Source organism: Melitaea cinxia, chromosome Z, assembly GCF_905220565.1.
Source record: "Melitaea cinxia chromosome Z, ilMelCinx1.1, whole genome shotgun sequence".
Classification (NCBI taxonomy): Eukaryota; Metazoa; Arthropoda; class Insecta; order Lepidoptera; family Nymphalidae; genus Melitaea; species Melitaea cinxia.
The window spans coordinates 6,402,381-6,425,633 of record NC_059424.1 but is presented as its reverse complement, the minus strand read 5'-3'; the positions used below and the strand labels follow the sequence as shown (position 1 = coordinate 6,425,633).

Here is a 23,253-nt window from a genome sequence, read left to right as displayed (position 1 = left end):
AAGTACCTTTAAGTTTAAGTAACTTTTTCGTGATAATTGATTCTTTACGGAGGTTTAATACTGTAGTATCTTCAAAGATATTCACTGAAATCAAATAATGCCGTCAATGACAATGTTGTTCTAAAAAAACACTAGAACAACCTTGATTACCATAAAAAAGGCAAAAATGAGTTAATCTTAAAAGATAGACATGTAGCTATGGATAGACATGTGTGGTTACGCCAGTACAGAATATAGCCAACCCCTCTCTTCGAGTGGGTGTCGTAAGAGGCGACTAAGTGATAACGTAGTTCCACTACCTCCTTGGAACTTAAAAAGCCGATCGAACTTGTGGAGGCCTTTTTTTTTGTTATCGCAGGGGAACCCATTTACGGGTGATATCCAGAATGCCTGGGTAGGCATTCCTAGACCGTATGTCGGCTTCAGCACTTAGGGGTGCAATACCGACCAAAATTTATACGGGAGCCTTCAACCACTTTAATTGGAGGGTGTCGGATCTGCAGGCCACATGATCCCTCCAGCGAGAACTTGTGGAGGCCTATATGTAGCAGTGAACTGCGATAGGCTGGAGTGATGAGACATGTTGTCGCGGTTTTAATTACAATTATTAATGGTGATTATTTTCATCCTACATAATTTTTAGATAACTTTAACCGTTTATGTAGCGCACGCAACGGAAGCCTTCAAAAAAGAATATTTTTCCCCGGTTTCGTAAATTTCTTATTAAAGTTCAGTTCTTCGTTTGATATAATAAATAAAAAAAGTAATCTTTAAAGTAATCTTAAAAGGGTTACATTAAAATGAACATTATATTTTTAAAATATATTTTAAAAATGGTAACAAGTTGGTAAAAATCTTATCGCTAGTATTAAACAAATTACAAATGTAAGTTATCAAGGCTATCTTACGACTACAATAAATAAATTGCGATGGCAAGTTCAAGTTCATGCAAAATTATTTCACATCTGATATAATAATATGATTTTAAAACAATCATCTGGACATTTTGAAAATTTTAATATTTTTTAAATTATATTATTAACCGTAGATAATAAGATAAAATGAAGCACAAAATGAAAACAGCTACTTTTTGATTCCTATAATTAAATTCCAAGCTAATTTAATTTGGTTAGAATATGGCTAAAATTTAATATAAAACGTAAAAGCTAATTTATTAGAGAATGTACTGTAAGAGTTTTTGATAAGAAACTGGCTTAAATTCATATTTAGAAGACTTTTACATTAATCGGGCAATTTTGTACCGTGTTATCCTCTGTGAATTTTTTTTTACCACATCACAATTCAAACTCATGCTGCGACATAGGATTAGAAAGCGCGACAGATAGGTAACCCTTTGTAGTAATGTGCTCCACTATAAAGTTTTTTAGGGGTTGATCTCCAAGAGAGAATGAGGGCTTTTTTAAATGGTTCAGGTGCACATCCACTGCAAACTTGCATCACAGCTTTTACTTCTGCTTCAGCAGGCTCTCGCTCATCCACCTGTAAAGTGAAATTATATGAAATTGAAATATAAATTCACATAACGTAAATATTTAATGTGTTATTATGGCGAAATATTAACAATATATCCAAAGTATATAGATACTTGGAATTGATAATGTTTTAAATATATAACACACAACTTACATTTTTCTTTTGTAAGTTCTGCACTGGTATATTACCAACGACGCCAGCTAAGCCACTAAGTAATGACTGTTGGAACATTAACTCCTCTTCTTTGTCTTCGAGAGTGTTAGGACCGAGCAAAGCTTCATCGACAATAGATCCATCCGATAAAGCTACAAGGCCTCGCTTATCCTTTTTACCTGTTACAAAAAATAATAGTATAAGTTACACGTAATATAAACGGGTAATCTGTTCAACCATTGTCATTATATAAATTTTTGATTTGAATATTAAAATGTATATTTAATGTTCTATGTTCGACAGTATTTCATATGAAGCTAGGCCTTAGTATGCGCTGCAAGTAAATAAATTTAAAAGTTAACTATTTTTATTTACCTGAAGTAATTTCTTCTACCAATTCCTTTTCAGGATTGTCTCTTTTGTCTCTTTTTTGAGAATTACGTTTGAACAAGTTATGAGAATTGGCCGTATCGTCAATATATTGTACGTTTGCGGGATTAATCAGTGACCCAGACAAAACAACAGTTGCACCCTTGTTAGGCCCTAAAGGTCTCGAGGAGTAACGTTGAGTTTGTTCAACAGGAGTAACCGATAAACCAACTAGTGGTATCTGTGGAACCTGAGCATTAGCTGTAAGTTGATTGCTTGCAATGGGTTGAATGCTATTAAGGAACTGTTCTGAGACAATTCGGTTTCCTAGTTGTCCATTAGCAAATTCTTGTTGCAGTTGAAGACCATTAGGAAGTTGTACAGGTATCATTTGTTGCGAAGGACGAGCCAAGTTGAGGTTAGCCGGTCTTTGTAATTGACCTCCGATTAAAAAGTTTCCATTGCCCAAAGGAGTCGCTTGAGGTGGTGGTGGTTCTGTAACAGCTTCAGTGGATGCTTCGAAGGGGGTTCCGTCATGTTTAAAATGATGTACGTGATGATGCTTGTGATCTTTATGAGCTTTACCAGCAGTCAAAGCGACGTGATATAATTGAAGCATCGTAATTTCACCAATTAGGCCTGATTGTTCTGAAAAATTATATAAATCTTATATATCTTCATGCTTATTGCAAAAATATAAGATATAAGTTATAAGATGCTTTAAATGTTTTAAATAGACTTAAAAACAATAATATAAAACGCGATAACGCATACTTATTGATGGTTGCGCTTCATCTTTTTTATATAGAAGTGATTGTTCTTGGCCGCTTATAGCAGTACCTCCACCTTTAATAATGTGTCCAACAAGCTGTAAAAAAATGATTATAATTAAGAAAAGGATATGCGTGATAATAAGTGCAAATGACTGAAATTTATTCATAATTTTCATATCTCGACTAGTAATTAATGAACTAATGCTAGCGACGCCAGAACGCTGCTGCAACTCAAAGTTAACCTACTTCAACTAATTACGACGTGTGTGACACGATGCTCGCTAAAACTGTACAAGGCAACCGCTCCTTATCAAATTAAAGACATACTAATACAAACTTGCAATATTTTTCAAATCTGTTCAAGATATCATATTTATTTTATTATTGTTATTAGAAATTTACCCTATTGTGGAAACCTCTGCCGACTCTTTCACCTTGTACCCAAACTTGCCATTCTCCTGTTTTTCCATTCCATGATTGGCATGAGTGGTACCAACTAAAACATAGTATAAAACATAGTGTTAAAAATATTTTGTAACTTTGGGCTTGTCAATATCTTTGCTGAAATTTAATAAAGTCATTGGACTAGTAATCGCTGTTTCGATTAAAAAGTCCATATCTGTAACATAAAATTATTGTTTACATGGCCCTGATTTATTTTTAATAGAATATATAAAGCGTTATCTTAATCAACATTACAATTTTGTCTGATCAAAAATCGACGTAATATTGTCCTAGTATCTCAACCTTACATTGGCAGTGAGCACTAACTTTACAAGAGTTTTCAAACAACGTCATATTTATATGCACCTATATATGGTCTTGTTTTACCTTTGGTCAATATAACATGTGCCCGTATGCACCGTCGGTTCCACGTTTTTTTTTCTTCATCCGAATTGTGACGGTTTCTTAAACTCGTATATAATCTTTATATACACGAGCTACTTGTATATGTATTATTTTATATCGTAATTTTTTTTTTAATTTATTCTGCTATATTATGTTGGTCAGCCAAACTACTCATGCATATACTTATTTGTTTTTTTGGAAATTATATTTTATAAATTAATTCTCACGTTCCAAATGAATAATCAAATAAAAAAAATGTGCCAATGTAACTACTACTTAGTGTTCATTACTTTCACTCAAATGTCAGTTCCGCCGTTGTTAAAATGTAACAAGTATGTGACACTTGAGGAAATAACCGATCGCGATTATGTAAGCGAAATTCATGATTTTGTTAAAGTAAAATTGAAGATAGTACTAATTATTTACATATTAAAAAACAAAAACTGTTAGTGGAACTGTAACTATTAATCTTTAACATTCTGCATAACAAAACACATTGAAAATTAGCGGCTCTTGAATAACAGTTACGTGTGTTACTACACAGTTCGTGATTTCATAACATAAAAATCTACGCAACATTTGTTTGAATACACTCGGACGAAATTGTGAATCGTTGGTTCTGTTTACTTTTGTTTCCAATTATGGTGAATTGTTCGAAAAAGTTCGTGTCAAAGCGTTTAACTTCTGACTATAGTTTTTTTTTTTTTATTTCTATGTTTTGTAAGTTTTGTTGTTAGGTACAAACTTTATGTTAAATTTTTAAATTATATTGTAAAATTTGTGTTTTTATTTTATTTAGTTTTGCTGTTTTGAAAGTATATTGATTTATATTTTATCAGTCTTTTTATATTTATGGTATTTACGAATGCTGTACTTCAAACAATTGAATTAACAAGTACATTTGTATTTAATATAAATTTTATAAATAAATCAGAGCTATAAATATGATTTCGCTCTTAAATATATAAAATAGTTGGTACACTAAAGTATTTTTAATATAATTACTACTTTGTACGTACCCTTAAATAGCTCAGAGACAAATAACGCAAACTGATATTATGATAATAGAAGTGATCTTACGTATTAAGCTTCAAAGGATAGTTGAGTCTGAAGAAAGTTTGTCCATGCACCGCCATGCTGAAGTAACTCGCCTCTTTGGTATTTGAAATCCACGAGGAAATTTCCTTTGGACTGTCCTCGACTTATATGAAATAAAAGAGGAAAACATTATTAAAAAGAAATAAGTATACCTAATCTAAAACAAAATCGAGACGCGTGTCGGCTTGTCATGTGCGTGTGTACACGAACCATTTTGAGCTACTTTTGAACACTTAACAACTCGTGTAAACTTTTTAATCTACAATCATGAAATTTGGCACACTTTTTTATACCACTAGGTTGACAAACCAGCACACAGCTGACCTGATAGTAAGCGATTACCGTAGCTAATAGACGCCTGCAACACCGGTAGCATCGCAAACGCGTTGCTGAACCCCCAATACTTCCCCAGGAGCTCAGGTCACCTTACTCACCCCAAAAATCAAACTCGAATATAAACCAACTAACAATGGAGGAGCGAGGTGGTATCCTATTTCTTAATTAGAGTATAGTATATTTGCAGCCTTTAACTGTAGATGTTTGAATATGAGTTATGTTTTGCACCGACTCCATCAATTAAAAGTTATGTCGGAATATAAATAGATTTAGAATAAATCTCACTAAAGTATGGAGCATACGACAACAATATAATACAACACGACGGAAGTTGAATTCGAATACGACTATCCCAAATAAGACACGTTGACTTAGTAACCGAAATGGATATAATGAACGGAAAAATTATTACGGGGATCCTGTAATTACGTTACTTTAACGATCTATATGTCTCGCCTATTTGTCGAATAGAATAAATCCGATGTGATTGCCTTTAAGTAAATAGCCTTAACTTGTTATGTGTTTTGTTATATACTTAATAAAAAGAATCGATTTTCATATCTTTAATTACTTTTCGATAATAACATAGTTACAATAAACATGACAAAATCTTAACATATATATTACTAGCTATACCCTCTGCGTACGTTGCTATGCTTATTATTATTATTATTGTTGTTTTAATATTAAAAACAGACACTCCAATTTTATTTATTTGTATAGTTATATATTCTTATGTCAAAAAGAGGTGTTTTGAAATATATAAAGTTGATCGTGCTTTATTATCCTTATTAATAAAACTAGTAATACCCGTGCGAATAATTCGTACTCAATAAGTAAAAAATTTACCGACCGAATAATTGAGAGACTTTTTCTAAAAAGGGAGCCAAACATCTTAAACCTTAGCGTATTAATATAATTATATGATGATAATAATTTTATGCTTAACTGAATCTTAAGAGATATTTAATAAAATAATGTACTATATTGATCTTAAATGAAATTAGGTCATAATAATAATTTACTTCTGATTACAGTAAAATAAAAAAAGAAAATTCAGAATCAGGAGTAGAATATAGTTAGTACAGAATTGTTTAAAAATATTTATTTTAAAAAATGCTTCAATTGCAAGTTTGCAACTTTTACTTGAGCCTTGCAAGGCTGAAAAAGAGTGATCGATATCAATTAACTTCCACTTATCATAAGTTTGCTTTTTACTTTTTTGTTTATACTATTTTCATTTTTATCTGTTAGATGAATTTAAATAAAATCTGCGAAATATGTTATAAGAGAATTAGTAAATATAAATGTGATGAATGATATATTTTAAATTTTCGTTTGATAATTTTACGTTCGTTTCCAAATTCTCCCTTCTCCCACACGTTCTAGGCGGTCTTGCATCACTACAATGCTCGACATACCGAAAAGCAACACAAAATTCCGCTTGCATTCTTTTTCGGTATATGGTGCATCGCTCTGGAACAAACTTCCTAAATATATCTAGCTTAGTCCTTCTATCTATACCTTCAAAAAGAAGCTAAAACAACACTTCCTCGCTCAAATGAATCCATAAATATCTTTTCATTAATGTTTACTTTTATTGTGTATTGTATAATATGTATATTATATGTGTATTTTATGTAGATATATATGTAATATTTATGTGTATGATCTTTATAAGTAGTAGTGTGTATATGTATATAGTATGTAAATGTAGCGTATATATAAATAATATATATACATATATTGTATGCTGTTATGAATATTATTTAATTAGCTTTTTATTTTTAAGAATCTGTATATAACATTAGTTCTCACTATCACAGGTTGGCTGGAAGAGATCTCTTTTAGAGATAAGTCCACCGTTGCTAACCAAATTTGTATATTAATATCTGTACAAAAAATTTAAGTGCAATAAAGAATATATATATACGTTACTAAAAACAAAACTACATAGATTAAAATTAACATCTGCTTAAGATGTGTGACACTGCTTAAAATATTAGAAAAATAACAAATACATGAGAAATACAAAATAATTCGAGTAGTTTTTATGTGACTAGAAAAAATTCTCCGCTATTTAGCTACAACATGTTGTTCGGGGTAAATGGAAAATCTTTTGATATGACTCGCAGTGTACCAAAAGTCCGGTCACGACTCGCTTCGCTTATGCAACCTTCCTTAAACTGCCACATTGTATTTTGTAATGCGTGTCGATAAGTAGGGTAAATTTATCAAACGGATAAAGGAGACAGGCATTTCGAACCACTAAATATTATGAGTAGTTGATAACTAAATAATATATTATGTTAAACAAACTATTCACTATTCAAACAAAACCCGCGATTACCAGTTTTATTTCAATTAAAAAACAAAAACCAATATTTTATAAATATTTAAGATATTTTAGGCCCATTAACGTCTTACAAATAATAGATATAACATGTTTATACGAAAAATACCATAAAATTAAACATGAGCTCGCTACTTTTCCGATTAATGTGTCAATACATTTTTCATTAGGAAATAATTCATAATTGTTAATTTATTTTCTGTTTTCTCGCATTTGCTTTAAATTTTTTTATCAAAGTCAGTTCGATTAAGTTTCACTCCAGAAAATCACTGTGACTATAATTTTAATGTTAATGCTATATATATGTTGTTTTGAGTGTGATGTTCTAATTGCTGATCTGTCCAAGATTCGTCTTATATACGTAATTTTCACTTAGCTCAATACTTATACAAAGAAAAGTGTCTTATTTGATTCACATTCAAGGCGACTAAACGTTCAAAAGTAGTTACTAACAATTACTTATCTTTTATTGTGCTTTTAATGACACATATTCTTTTTGACTATTTTGGTTAATAATTTAGCGACTAAATAATATATAATAAATAGAGTTTACTATTACCAATTTACCTTGTTCCATTAAATATTTATAGTCAAGAATTATACGAAGTCTAATGTTTACAAAAATTATATAAACATGTTCAAAATGAAATATAACTTCTTACGTTTTATGGTGGCGTCATTAAATATTTTGAAACCAGATCAAACCTTTAAAACCAGTACTGATTCCGTGACGAAGTTACTTAATATGTATATGCACTGAGAATTTACGAGTAGGTAGGTATTACAACGGTGTGGTAAATTTCAACACTAAAATTAATTGATGAAATTGATTTAGTACCGAAATTGATATCCTGTTTAAATCATTTTATGCAATATACATAATAACTATTGTCACATAGTTTCAAAAGTTTATCTCTCGCGATTTTTATACTGACAATTATTTTTTCATTATAAAGGAACGATCTAGAAAGGTTTTACGGTGCAGGTTCAAGAATTTTGACAAGATTACAGAGATGTAATTTTGTGTTATAAGATATTTAATTATAAATAGCTATTTAGTCGTCTCATTGTAAATATGCATAAGCTACAATAAGTCTAAAGAGAATCTACGAGTCCATGAAAGGTCAGTAGGCTTACTGTACTGAAAAATTAATCTAGCTTGGTCTCATATCTGGTGAAATTAGTTTTCTCTATTTTCGCTGGAACAGAGCTCGTTTGCTTGTATTCTATAGTGTATGTGCGTGTAAATATGTAACACGTACTTATTGTATATATTGCCAACAACAATTTATTAATTTAGAATCGCTAAGTAAATCTATAAAATAAGCAATAATTGCTAATTATATTATTTTGTACTAACCGGCATATGAAAATAGCGGATGATCATCAGAATGGTTATGGAACTTGGTCCACATACAAAGTGTAAATTCCTTAAGATCTGGTAGCGAGGTTTCGTAATCAACATACTGGTAGAACAGCTCTTGGTTCATAGACACTTTGTATACACTGCAGGAGTCAGACCCTTCGGACGGGGCTGAGTTGAATAAATTAGATAGCTTGTTGGATGTGAAGGAAGGTGGCCTTGATTGTATTGGTCTTCGATTGACTATCTTTAAGTGGGAACTAAAATAAAATAAAAGACATAAAATTGTAACAAATTAAATAATTAAAAAAAAAAATGTTTGACAGTTCAAGTTATTTTATCATTTATTGTTTCCCGTTGTAAGATTAAAGATAGGACATGAAAGAGACATGCAGTATAATACAATACACAATACGTGCTTTGCTCCCTACACGTTGCCCATCGAAACCAATAGGTTATAATTAGCTAAAATACCCTTTGGCATTGTTGATGGGCTTACCCCTCTCTTATTGTAATGGCTTTGTCATCCAATCCAATTTATTCAGCTGTCAAAATAAATTAATTTGAAAGTAGATATATTGCTTCCCACTGTGTTTGAGTTTTAATTTTACTAACAACGTTTCGTACATCAATTGGATTGCTAATGTAAATGAAGTTGCTTTTCTTCTGACAATTTTTTAATTACATTCAGTTGCATTCCATACGATAAACGTATTCCAATATGATTTCTTTTATTACACAATTCTTTTTTTCACTACCTTTTTTCGGAGTATCCAAATGCATTTTATTTGATGAAACTAATATACTATACCTGGCATCTAATATTTTTTCGGGAGATTTTGAGAATGTGGCATACACCAATGGTGTATCCGGTATAATCGGCTGCCAGTCAGCCTCGCCTGCTGTCGCCGCCACTAACAGCGCTAATATTAGTATTATCCGCATTGTCTGAAACAATATAAAATAAATTGATTAATTATGTTTGAAACTTTAGTTATCGGTAGTAAGACATATCCTACATATTAATACGTGAAGCAAAAACTTTGTACCCCTTTATACGAAAATTGCGCGGGCGGAGGAGTATGAAATTTCGTACACTTATAGTTTATATAGAGAAGGAGTGCAGAATTCTGATATTTTTTTAAATACGAGTATTATGCATAAAAATATATTAAATTAATAAAAAAACATTACACACGCTACCATGTATTTGATACACACACACACACACATATTCCCTTTTGTTGATTGTCGTCTGTAGTCAAATTCAAAAGTTTAAAAAAAGCTTCTTTATTTTCAATCCTTTTTGGTTTTCTTTAAATTAAATTTTTAATTATAGTCGAATTTTGACCTCTGGGCAACCACTAGTAAGAATAAATATGGAAAACAACATCGTCTTACCTATAATAATTATTGTTTTACTGGTATCATTAATGTTTTTCATATAAGTAGAATATGTTAATTATAAATACGGAATTTAGTATTTGGAACTAAAATTCAAAATTTATAATGGAACGATGGTAAAGGTTATTAAGTCACATCTCATTGTCTTATTGTTTTTATATAACTAGGTCGACAAACACGCGTACGGCTCCGCTGGTGGTACGTGATTAACGTAGCTTATAGACGCCTGCGACACCAGAAGCATTGCAAGCGCATTACAGAACCGGCATCCAACCCCCCCCCCCCCCCCCGATCCTCCCTGGGAGCTCTGGTGGCTCCGGTGGTCACCTTACTCACTACAAGAATACACAACACTGCTTGAAAACAGTATTGTTTGATTGCTGTGATCTTCTGGAAGTTCAAGGTACTTTCCCAGTCGGGCATGTTCTACATTCTGAGCAGAATATTTCCTCCTGTGTCCTACCTCAGTTATGTGACTATGTTACTTATGTGACTTCTAAAAATCCTAAGTTGTACCTGACGACTTGATTCGATCAAAATTATCGTTTTTTCAAATTCACAAACATATAAACCAATAGGATATATCGTCAATAAACAATTTGTTGAATAAATTAACGAAAACGTTTTCTTGACGGATAGAAACTGATATTGCCGGTTCGTATGGGAAACGATCACAAGTAGAAATAATCGCGATCACGCATATTACAGATTTAAACCGTTTTCTACTGAAATTTCGATATGATGTAGTAGCAATCAGATTTGTCAATCGAAGAGAAAGAGTTGTTTTTTTTTTCACTTTATTTTCTGAATATAATATTTTTATAAAGAAATGTGAATATTTTAGCTTTGCAAGTGGTTTGGAATGAAGTTTCGCGTTTCGCAGTTTCTGTTATAAAGCTCTCGTGTCAGTAGAACCAACCAATGGCAAGTCTTTAGTGGCTCTTTGTGTACATTGCTGCGCGTCCGTGTTTACCAGTCTACTGTTACAGTTGCTATCGATAACCGCGATTATTTGTGTTACAGAGATAGAGCGCTGCCGTTTACCGGCGTTTGTTTGTGGAATCATAAATTTGTGTAATTTTCCTTGTTATTTATTTTTCTAAATATTATTCAAATCCCTTAGTTACATTATATTTGTTCATTTCTTATATTCATGATGAACTGCGTTCAATGTTACGTTTCAACGCGTCAATTTGCGTACATTAAGTTAATAACATACTTTGCATAATAGACACGACATTTTCAAGTGTAGGGCGATTAAAATGTATGAAAATAGAAATAAACGAGATAAAAGCGTGATTCTTGATACGGTACAGTCGAACGGGCGTGGAGGGAAAAGTAGTGTTACGTGTTCACACATCCGCGTTCGTCTGTGCAGTGCCTCGCTTCACTGCCTGCGTGGATAACCGACATTGAGTGTTATTCGAGAAATGCACCGATTCATTGCAACATAATTATGTACTTTATTTTTATGAACCAAAAAAAGAATAATTACACAATCAAACTCCCTTTCGATTTATAATGACTTTCTTTGTGTGGTCGAGTATCGTTTCTGTTTGACATAACTCTATCATAAACAAGAGCATTTCTATCGAGTAAGTTTCCTTTGAAAAATTCTAACATTTCACTTTAACATAAACACAGTCAATTCTGAAATGGACAGCTTCGAAGCTGTGGGAAATAGCTCGGGACTCAGATTATAGAGATATTGTGGCTTAAATCTGTATACGAGTACCTCTGTTATTGCATATCTATGTTTGTATTCATAAGTGCGCCATCGAATCGTTTGCAAATACAAGAGACCACGTTTGTTTGGTTACAGTTTTCAATGCCATACGTGCATTTTCAATTTGTTCCCATGTAAAATGTATAAATAAAAATTAATCGGCGTAATGTATGTACGAGCATAACTTCCGAACGACTGCACCAAATTTGATAATTCATATTAATTAAATATAGCTTTGTGTTCGAAACAAGGTTTATGTAAAAGAAAATTTAAAAAGATGGCGATATATATAACAAAAAAAAATGGGGAATCCACTATATAAGTAACTTCTGTAAAATTCAAGTATTTGTTACTCAAAATGTTCAAATATATACCAAAGGAAAAAATCAATTTAGTCATTTATACACGAATTCGTCTTTAAAATTCCTGTATTTCAATTAACAAGTAAGAAATCCTTTGCACTTTTTTACGTTAAATTATTGTTATTTTCCTTATGTAATTAATAAATGTGCAATAAGTTGTTAAATAAATAAATAAATAAAATCCCCCTGGACTTACACCTGTACCACTTCACGTACTAAGAGTACACAAATTAAGAGTAGTACAGTTTGTACCGTAACTTTAGCCACTACCGCAGTTATACGGAAGCCTAAAATGTTTTAATGAAATAAAATATCATAATAATTAGTGATTTGAAAATTAAAATAAAACAAGAAATGATTCTCAGTTTTATTTATTCACATTTCCATTTTAATGTCAATTTCTTGAGTGTATAAACTTTTTGGACAGCGGATATCGAAATGGAAATATTGAAAAAAGTTTGGCCGAAAGTTCGAGAGGTGGTCAAATATAATTAGAAAATCATAAAAATGCTTTATAAAATTGCATTACAATTCACTATGCATCTATTAGATTTCGCTGGTGAATTATTCATGATCATTTTAGTAGTTCGATTTTTTTACTGAATTTTATGCGATTTTCTTTGACACTAAATAATAAACAAGGAAGCAATAGTTTCCTATTTAACATGATTTATTTGTTGGCTCCGATAACAAAAACAAAAAAAAAAGTCACGAAGCATTTGTATGGAAAATTAATGTAGATATGTCGGCACAACTGAAAAACATTAAATCAACGAATAAATCTACATAATTATGTCAAATATAGAATTCATTTCTGAATAATACGTCATATTAAAAATTAGTTTGTCATTTTTAAACGAAGCGTTCACACGGCTTTTACCTTTAAAATGAACTCTCAGATCAAATTACTTTTTGATAAAATGAACCTTTCACGTTTTGTCCTCTTTCTCGATGGAGTGGAGAGCAAAATTTTTAAAAGCATATATTTCATGTCGCCTCTATTAAATCTACCAAATTACGAGATCTATCAAAATGTTACCAGATCCATTGGTTTATTTACTTTTATTTTATGACATATGGCATAAATCAAAAGTAAGTACCATTCACAAATTTAAATAGACATAAGACAACCACAAATTTATTGTCTTCGTTAAAATTTTCATTTTTATAGTAAACTTTACAAAAAACTTTTATACCGTCGCTACACAATATTTCCTTGTATGTCTGTCTATACCACCGACTCTTAAGATTTTTCTAGAATTCAAGGAAAATATTTACGCATTTGTAGGAATATGATTAACTATGTTTTAAATTAGCTTTTGATATCATTACGCTTTTTTAATCTGTTTAATTTTTTTCTAAAATCTGACTATATTTTTTTTAATTTGCAATGTTTTAACATAATTAAATGGTTTTCTAAGTAGGTACACCTACGCTTATAAAATTGAACACAATTAGATTTATTCTATTTTTGGATTAATTATAACTAATTAATGTTATTTATTTACTAATGAATTTTGTTTTTTTTTTTTTTTTTTTATTTTATTTTTTTTGTTAATTAGCTTATTTTCGATTATATTTTAAAACCAGCTGTACCCGCGACCTTTACTCGTTATTCTTTTAACTGCAAGATCCTGACCCCGTGCGAATTGTCGAATAAAAAGTATATGTTGCCATGTCACCTACTTTATCTTATTTGATCTGTTCTAGAGACAGAGAGAGATGTAGACAAACATTTCAAATCAAAATTTTAATTAACATGTAAATAATAAAAAAAATAGCTGAAAAGTCTGGAAAAAACAGAGTAAATATTTTTGGTGTGCAGAATGTAATATTTTAATTTGCTTTTACTATTTATGTATTTTGCTAGCTGTACCCTGCGCGCGTTGTTACGCTTTTTTTTTGTCGTACCATCTCAGAATCCTTTGTGGGCTTATACACAACACTTGGCTGAAAATCATGACATGATCAAAATGCAAAGTTTACGATTCTATAAAGGACATACAGACAACACTTAATTTTATATATATATAAAGGTTTTCCAACACCAAAATATTTTTTTAATTCGAACCAGTAGTTTCTGAGATTAGAGCGTTTACACAAACACATAAACGGTTCCGCTCGCAAAAATTGTCCTATTTAATAGAAAACGTTTGGTTATTTCATATCTATCTAGGCGGTAGTCGGGGGCGGTAAACACGGTTTTTCCGGAAAAAAAAGTAGCCTGTATGTTGCTCCACAACCTCCTCTATCAAATAAATAAAATCAAAATTTTAATGGATAACGCAATTGCTGGATCTCACATTAGATACGGTCTAAGTAACTACGGACGGACTTATAAAACGTACACTGAAAGAATCTTAAAACATCAAATAAAAATAATTAAAGCCATTTTAAACTTTACGGATAGACATAAACACTCTGATAATGACCTAAAATTTTTTAAACATTGTAATATCTTAGCAGTTAACATTTAATTTAAGTATATAATGTTGAAGGAAAATTATTTAAATTAAAAATTCTGGCAACATATTAAACACCCTACTTACACCCGTGCTATCGCAAAAAACCGGTTATGGACTACTAGGCGCATACACAACACATATGGTGAGTGAACAACTGCTTATTGGGTGCCTAGACTACTAATAAATGACCTACCATCAAAATTGATTGAGAGTATTACACCAATTAATTTAAAAAATAAACTTAAAAATTACTGTCTTGATACTATTGTGACTTGATATACCTATTTGGTTGTTTGCATCTTTTAACTTGAGTTTTCAGTCCCAGCTTGCTTCTAATAGGAGGGTGGCTAATCACAGACTGACACCACTTCAATTTTATTCATATATATATATATATATATATATATATATATATATATATATAGATTAATAACACATTTTTATTAAAATGATATGCGTGTGAATATTACAAACCTTTTATTACAACGATAAAAGTTGTAAAAACTTCTTTAGTTCGTGCAAATGAATGGAAAGGACTTGCAAAGTAAGTTGTTATATGTAGTCAATACTCCTTCAAAACTTCGTAAATTAAACAGTTCAGACAGACAAGCAATGGCTTAGAATACTAAATCATTCCAACAAAAAGCAACAAGTGACACGCTATTGAGTATCGTATAACTTATACAGCGGCTAGCAGGTGAAAACACGGATTAGAAAATAATGTCAATCGGTAATACTCAGAACTATCATAGAATGCGAGATGCGAATTCGAATCGCATTAGAGAAATTATTCAAACAGCTTACGCAACACGCTTCCGTGCTACGGCGCTAGTACTCTCGTAATATAATGCGATAGAGCAGCCGCACACCTGAGATAAGCCATCTTCGATAAAGATTACTTAATTCGTGTAAATCGGTTACATTAAGCTTCTTTGCGGCGTTACATAAGGAAGTAAATAATGCTATCTATCCGCTACTATTTTCCGTTAAATATGTTAGGTTTGAGTAAAAATTATTTTACTAATTTATTATTCTATTTATTATTCTAGATTAGGTTGTCATTTCGCTAATGAATCTGGGATGTAAATCGACGATAAAAATAATAATAATCGTCGAAGCGCTTACCCTTTTTACAGATAGTTTCAAAGTAATTTTTTATATTTTAATGGTTAACGTCGCGTCTAACCGTCGATGTTGTTAGCTTCCTGTCTCGACGTGCAATTTATCAGAATAATAGCATTGATTTATCGTGTATCCGATCTGCGCGCCATGAGCTATAGAAATTCAAGAGCCGATAACTAAGCGTTATTCCCTACGGCGATAAATGCTTTTAAATTACCCTATGGAAGTTGGTTAATATTAAGGAAAATGTTAGTTTCCAGATGCAACACTGGCTTGATAACTGCCCTACATCTTACATATTTCCTGGCAACAACTAGTTCTAATTTTTTATAGCACTTAGCAAAAATACATTTTAACTTGCTGACCCCGCAAACGTTATTTTGCCATAACACAAAATTTCAAATATTTTTCACAAGGCCTTACGCCTCTTGCTCGAAACAATTATTAAAATAGTCTGTTCATTTCAAGCAGATGTTGCTCGCCAACATAATGTGCCATCAAGTTATGATTAAAAAAAATATACTGCAACACTAAGCGTGTATAATTTACATGAAGATAAAATCAGTGTATAGAACTGTGACATTTTAAGTACAGCGGCTGTTATTATCCCTGAGGTTTCAAATGTCGTCGTTGAAAACACCTAATGAGCAATCAAGGAATAAAATTGATAATATTTTGCCTGAGAAATAATGACAAGAGAAATAATGACAAGAAAATTAGCAGACCTGTCGTGAAATAATGATCACGATTCTGTCTCTAGTGAGCTCGACTGTTGTGAAGTAGACTACAACGCAACTTATTAAGTTCTAAACATACATTTATAATAAAATATTAACTATCCAAAAAATTAAATATATAATTAGGTATCCCTTATTTTTAAAGTTTTTTGTTTCGAACGATCTTAGATTTGTTCATTTGCTTTTAAAAATTAAATAATAATTGTGTTTCGAAAAAAAAAACCGGCTCTAAACACATCGGCAAGTAATACAACGTAGGTAGACGAATAAACAGTCAAGTAACTACGCATTATCAAAGACTACTATAAAAGTTGTAATCATATCTTGATGAAATTTAATTGTGACCACATGATAAACATCGCCTTTCGATTCTTAAATTAAAAATTATCAAAATCGGTACACACAGTAAAAAGTTATGCGGAATTTCGAGGGTTTTTCTTAATTTCTCTGGGATCCCATCATCAGATCTTGATTTCCTTATTATGGCACCACACTTAGAATATCTACTTTCCAACAAAAAAAGAATTACCAAAACCGGTTCTTAAACGACGAAGCTATCCCCGAATATACCCGAATTGAGTAACCTCCTCCTTTTTTGAAGTCGCTTAAAAACCACACTAGCCTTGCATCAAATCGTGTTTATACAAATTGCGCGGAAGTAACGGTATGTACTGTGGTATTTGTTATTAATTCTTGTTTATTCGTATTAATATTATATAAATATTAAGAATTCATAAAAAGGACTTTCTTAATACATATGTACATTATCATAAACCATCAAAAATTGACGCAAAGTTACCGTCTATCCTTAAAGTTTATGCAGAAATTTTTTAACATTCGTTGGAATGAAATTGGCTGTTAATAAAAGCGCAAATCTCGTCATTCAAGAGTATATCATATTTTGGGAAAAAAGCTAGAACCACTTGCGGAGATGTACCTGAATGTAAAAAACTTATGGACCTTCAACCTGCTTAGAAAAATAAGATCTAAAAGAATACAATATGTTTACAAGCGCCATGATTAGTAGTTTCAAAATAATTTAGATTATATAATTATATTTACAAAAAATAAAGAGCGTCAGAGAATCTACCATTATTAGCAGGTGTAGACAAAAAGTTACCCGAGAAGAAGAAAATGAAAAAAATACAAAGAAAATTAAAAGAACGGAAAAAACACCTGGGCGATGTGTTTCGGGAGTTTATCATCAGTGCTCGTTATCTTTTACTATTCAAGACTTTGTACGAACCAATAAATAAGTACGTAATATCTCAAATAATTTCAAAAAAATCAATTGTTTTATATCAATAACAGAAAATGGTTGAATGGTCCAGGTAGTTTAAAAATAAGGTTTATGCATGTCTGTATTCGAAAAAAAATTTTTTTTTACCCGTTAAGTGATGACGTCATCCACATACATACAGACGCTTAAAGGGATGTGTTGAGATACGTCTTTTCTAATAAATATAAAACTGCATGTTTTTACAAATATGTAGCGTTAATATACACACCATTAATTTACATAAAGGTCACTCAAAAATTTTCTCTCAAAAATGATTTGGATTGATGTTACATAAATATTAACTAATCAGATTATAATGCAAGAATAAAAAACATAAGGAGGTTAAACTTCTTACGATTTACATACTATGTGTCAACAGCAGCTTTTCTATTAATTTATAGTATAAAATATTCAATAACTTATATATGTGTCTGTATTCGTGGATAATTTTAACATACCTATGTGTGTTTTGAAAATAAAACAAATTGGTCCGTAAAATTAAATAAAAAACAAACAATTATTGTGTTAGCTAGCAAACGGAAAAACCCGAATTTAATTTTCATTCACTCATTCATTCAATCACATTTAATTTCACAAATTATCACGTAATATAACGTAGGTAGTCGATAAAACAGTCAATTAAATACTCATTATTTATTATAGATAACTCAAAAAGTACTAGTCAGATGTTGATCGAATTTAAATTAAACTTCATGATAAAAACCAGCTTTCACTTTAAAAAAGAATCATCAATATCGGTACACCAAATAAAAATATGAGGTAACACACATAAAAAAGTAAATTTGATATGACGACCTCCTTTTTCGATAATTAATCCTATGAAAAACATCTTTAAATTAAAATAATTTTCATTGAATCATAAAGCCGATTAAGATATAAAATTTTGTACATTAGATAAAAATACTACACGCCTCTGTTATATGTTTATATGTTACAGTATAAGTTAAAATTACTTATCCCAAAAATCATATTATATTATATTGAAGGAAGTACTTTCGTCGTTATGCTGCTATTATTGATACTGTTCACACAGACATTCCTCACATGAGCGTAGGAATATTTCCAATTAATTAAATTACAAAAGATTTTTTCAATATGAGTTGTTAATGTTTCATTGTTCATTTTCAATAATATTTTCTCTTTGTTTGACAAATACGCTGATAAAATATTGCTAAGATTCCAACCACGCGTTTAACGAATTTCACTTGGATCTTGTTGCCTAATGAGTACTATCACTAATATTCGAAGTTCTTAATTTTAAGTTTAATTGTCTCACTCTTTGGGTTATTGTATATAGTACTATCTGTAATCCGTTATTATAAGAAAGATAATATACGACTAAAGTTTCTATTTCATCGATATAAAGTTTTTCTTTTTTTTTTTTCAAGATAAGAAGAGACCAAGAACTCACAACGACTACGTCTTAAGCAATGTCTAATCCGAATATATTTTTTTTCGCACTTAATATTTATGTCTTACGGGGAATGTAAGTTCATACAAAAGTTAGAGACAAAAATTCATGTTAAATTTTTTTGTTAAAAGCCAGGTATATCCAACGTTAACAGAAAATCATCTTCTAAAGGTATAAAATAACACAAAAGTTTATGTTTAAAGTATAAATTGTTTTATTTTTTAAGCTGTAAGCGTAGAAGTTTATATCTAGATTTCTAAAACAAAGCCGATGGAATTTTGCGCTTGGGATGCGGTAAATAATATAATCATTGGCCAAGATTCTTCGTTACAACGTACGGATTCTATAATACCATAATTATTAGGAAATATAATAAATATAATAAATATAAATATAATAAATATAATATAGTTTGTATATCATAATTATTCATAATCGGTAAATCATAAATTATATAATTTCACATACTAAAATCAGACGACCCTCGCCTGTTTCCGCGTGGTGTTTAGATCTACATAGTTACGAGTATGTCAATAAACGGATAGTGTAACACAAAAAAGTATATAACGTATGTGTAAGAATATGCACAATAAAATATGTAGAAGTATATAGGAGAAGTTTCAATTTTTTTACATGGTTTTACGGCAGGGGTTTAATTAGATATTTTGATTGTCTAATAAAAGACTTTTGCGATGGTATATTGTATTTTCATTTGGATTCTTTATACATCACTTAGTTATCTTTGACTTTGACTGTAAATAAAAATATACTGTATTGAAAAATGACAGTATTTTTTTTGGTATGCAGATTGTAGTATTTTAATTTTATTTGTTTTTTTCTATATATTACTAATAATTTATGTATTTTTTTATAAATAAGTAAATTTTTAACCTTGAGACCACTTTATGTTTGGACTGATTCGAAAACTCCTTTTTTGTTTAGAATCTATCCAGATACAAGTGAAAGGCTATATCTATACAAATAAATAAAATTGGAGTGTCTGTTTGTAATATTAAAATAACCGCTTTTTACTAAATCCATATACAGGGTATATATACCAAAATCACATTTTTTACAATTTTTGTCTGTCTGTTTGTCTGTTTTTTCCGGCTAATCTCTTTTCACTACCATATAGCTGATGTAATAAAGAGTAACTTAGGCCACTTTTAATTTAGAAATGTATTTATTTTATAACTCTGCAAACTGAATAATAATGTTTTTTGTTAAATTCCACGCGGACAGTGTTCGAAGTACGTTTCATAGAAGCTGATTAGTCATAAACGAAAGATAACAGAAATTAAGAAGAAGTGAGGAAAGTTACCCCCTGCTTACTACCCTACCCTGCTTGCATTGAGTGTGCGCTCCGATGGATACGGCGCGTCACCCTCAAGAGGAAGATAATAAACGAGTTGACTCAAAGCTTGATAAGTAAAAGCGTCAAATTAATTCGATTCATAATCCGTTCGTGTAAAATATTTTTGCAGTTTAAAAGTTATTAACAAACACGTATGTCGACTCGTTACAGCTTTAGTTTCATCCGCGTTTCAGCTCATTAACTTTAATAATATTTAAGCCGATTTTGTGCATCCCATACGGATTGCATACTCTTAAATATATGATAATTCGTGGATTTCATTTTCTATTTGCTTAATATTATAATAATATATGCATAATGCATGTAAAATAAATTATACATGACAAACATATTATAATGCATGTAAAATAAATTATACATGCATTATAATATGTTTGTTATATAGTACTTATATACTGACTATATGTAGATTATGTATGAATAGATTCAATATTTTCTTTTTTTTCATTTCTATATTAGATAACTTATAAACCTGGGATTTAAAAAAATACCAAGAAAATTCTACTTAACCACTGAGTAACATGACTGACTTTATTTTCAAGGGAAATAGATAATATATAATAACAAAAAAGGTTAGTTTTTGTAAATAGTTGTTAAAGACTTAATTTTTTTTTTTAATAATTATATGATAATAATAATTTCCTAATTTTGTTTGTTTATTTTTTATATGGACGTAGGATGAGAATATAGACTGTTCCAAATAACAAACTGCACAATTGGCCTCTCAAATCGAAGCCTAGATTTGGTTATGGCTAAATTTCGAAATCAGGCTGATGAACATTTTTCCATACGTGACTTTCATGTACAAAGTAGTACAAAATTAACATAAATTTTATTATTAATTTATTTTGATTAAGAAGCATGTCCTTATTTTGATAGATATTTGAGTAGATAACATATTATTTTCAATAATCAATAATTACGCCTAATATTTTGTCTTCTGTCCTCAAATGCCTTATTAGATACATAATAATCATCGACGCCGATTTTAGTAAAAAAAAATTCAGTCGTTAGTAATAAAGTAAAAAATGTTCGTTAAAAAAATGAATGATATTTACTCTAATATATGTAATTTAATGCGATTATGTCAAATAATGCAACAATTGGTAATAAATACAAATTACAAATGTAGTAACATTAATAAGAATATTTAATACATTAATTATTATTTAATATATAATACATAAATTATTTCGCGCTGCATATAACTCGCAAAGCGTCTATTGTTAAAAAACCGCTTAAATAATTAGTTTACATTACGTATATAAAATAATAATATTCTATATTTACTAATATAATAATAATAATAATAAAAGATAGTAAATTTTACTTACAATAAAATCACCAATTCACCGCTGAGACGCGTACACGCAACCACAAACACTACAAGAACTGACCAGCTGACGGCTCGTGGTCACCAAGCCACCCCACTCAGCCGCTTAAGATCACCGATAGTGAAGCCTCGTGACACAAATATGACATTTGCCAACCGAGTTACGTTACTCAGAACAATATGTGTATTAAGATTGCTCAACCTCCCGTCAAAATTATATCTCCTGATCTATCTAGGTGCGTATTTTGCTTTCGTCCCACGTGTACCTTGTATGTACGTGTACCTGTTCGCGGTTAATTTTATTACGACCGACAATAAATTTAGTCTATCTTTAAAACGGTCGATAGTTTATGTACATATATTTTGAAATTGTCTCGTCGATGTAGGAAGTTATTTGAATGAAATTTCAATCAATAATAATACTTTTGTAAATACCTACTGCGACCCACTTTATTTGCACCTGGTATAGGTACATATATTATTTGGATCGGTTTACTCTCGTTTTTCGTTGATTATAGTATTGTAATAACAAGGACCAGTCCCCGTCGTTGATTCTGATATTTCTTGCTTATTTTGAGTATATCATGTATAATACATTTTAATTTACATGTAGTTAAATTTTGGCCTGATATTTGCTAGCGTCTAAAATTGAGTTATTTTATTTAATTAGCGTTCCTCAGTAATGAATTTCGTGATTTTGTCATACATTACTGTAAATTTCATCATAACTATTTTACTACACTGCAAACTGTGTCTACAAATATACTGAATATATATTTTAATGTACTTGTGCCGTGTCGGCGGCACCTAATACCAAGTGGTCGCGGGTTCGATTTCCGCTCGGCGTGAAATAAAAATCTTTACTATCGGTCTGGTTGTTTATTCTTGTGAGTCTCCCCACAGTGTCTCGGAGAGCACGTTAAGCTGTTGGTTTTAGTACTCACAGTATATATCCGCCAACCCGCAATGGAGCAGCATAGTGGATTAAGCTCGTATACCTGATTTTCTATATTAGGAAAGAAGTTATAACCCAGCAGTGGAATATTAGAAGCTAAATCTTATATGTAAAATATTTATGCAAACGGTTATTTTTAAATTTTTAAGAAATATTTATTGACTTAAATTAAAATAATCATTTTTCCACTAACTAGATGTACTTGAATATGATGGGATGCAGCTAATGCTTGTTTTATTAGATACACCATCATCAAACCTATCGGACTTTAAAAA

The 23,253-nt window shown here is 30.7% G+C and overlaps 2 protein-coding genes across 2 annotated transcripts in view; one reads left to right on the top strand and one right to left on the bottom strand.

The window, feature by feature from the left end:
* The window catches only part of LOC123668366 (coiled-coil domain-containing protein CG32809), a 169,589-nt gene that overhangs the window by 116,470 nt on the left and 29,866 nt on the right, over window positions 1-23,253 (top strand). The window lies entirely within an intron of this gene.
* LOC123668368 lies at window positions 808-22,085 on the bottom strand. Its single transcript, XM_045602101.1, has 9 exons — window positions 22,025-22,085; window positions 9,600-9,736; window positions 8,786-9,048; window positions 4,719-4,839; window positions 3,192-3,285; window positions 2,791-2,884; window positions 2,023-2,664; window positions 1,648-1,826; window positions 808-1,500 (listed from the first exon to the last, which is right to left on the bottom strand). The coding sequence occupies exons 2-9, from the start codon at window positions 9,731-9,733 to the stop codon at window positions 1,327-1,329; spliced, it is 1,701 nt and encodes a 566-aa protein (XP_045458057.1). The 5' UTR covers window positions 9,734-9,736; window positions 22,025-22,085; the 3' UTR covers window positions 808-1,326.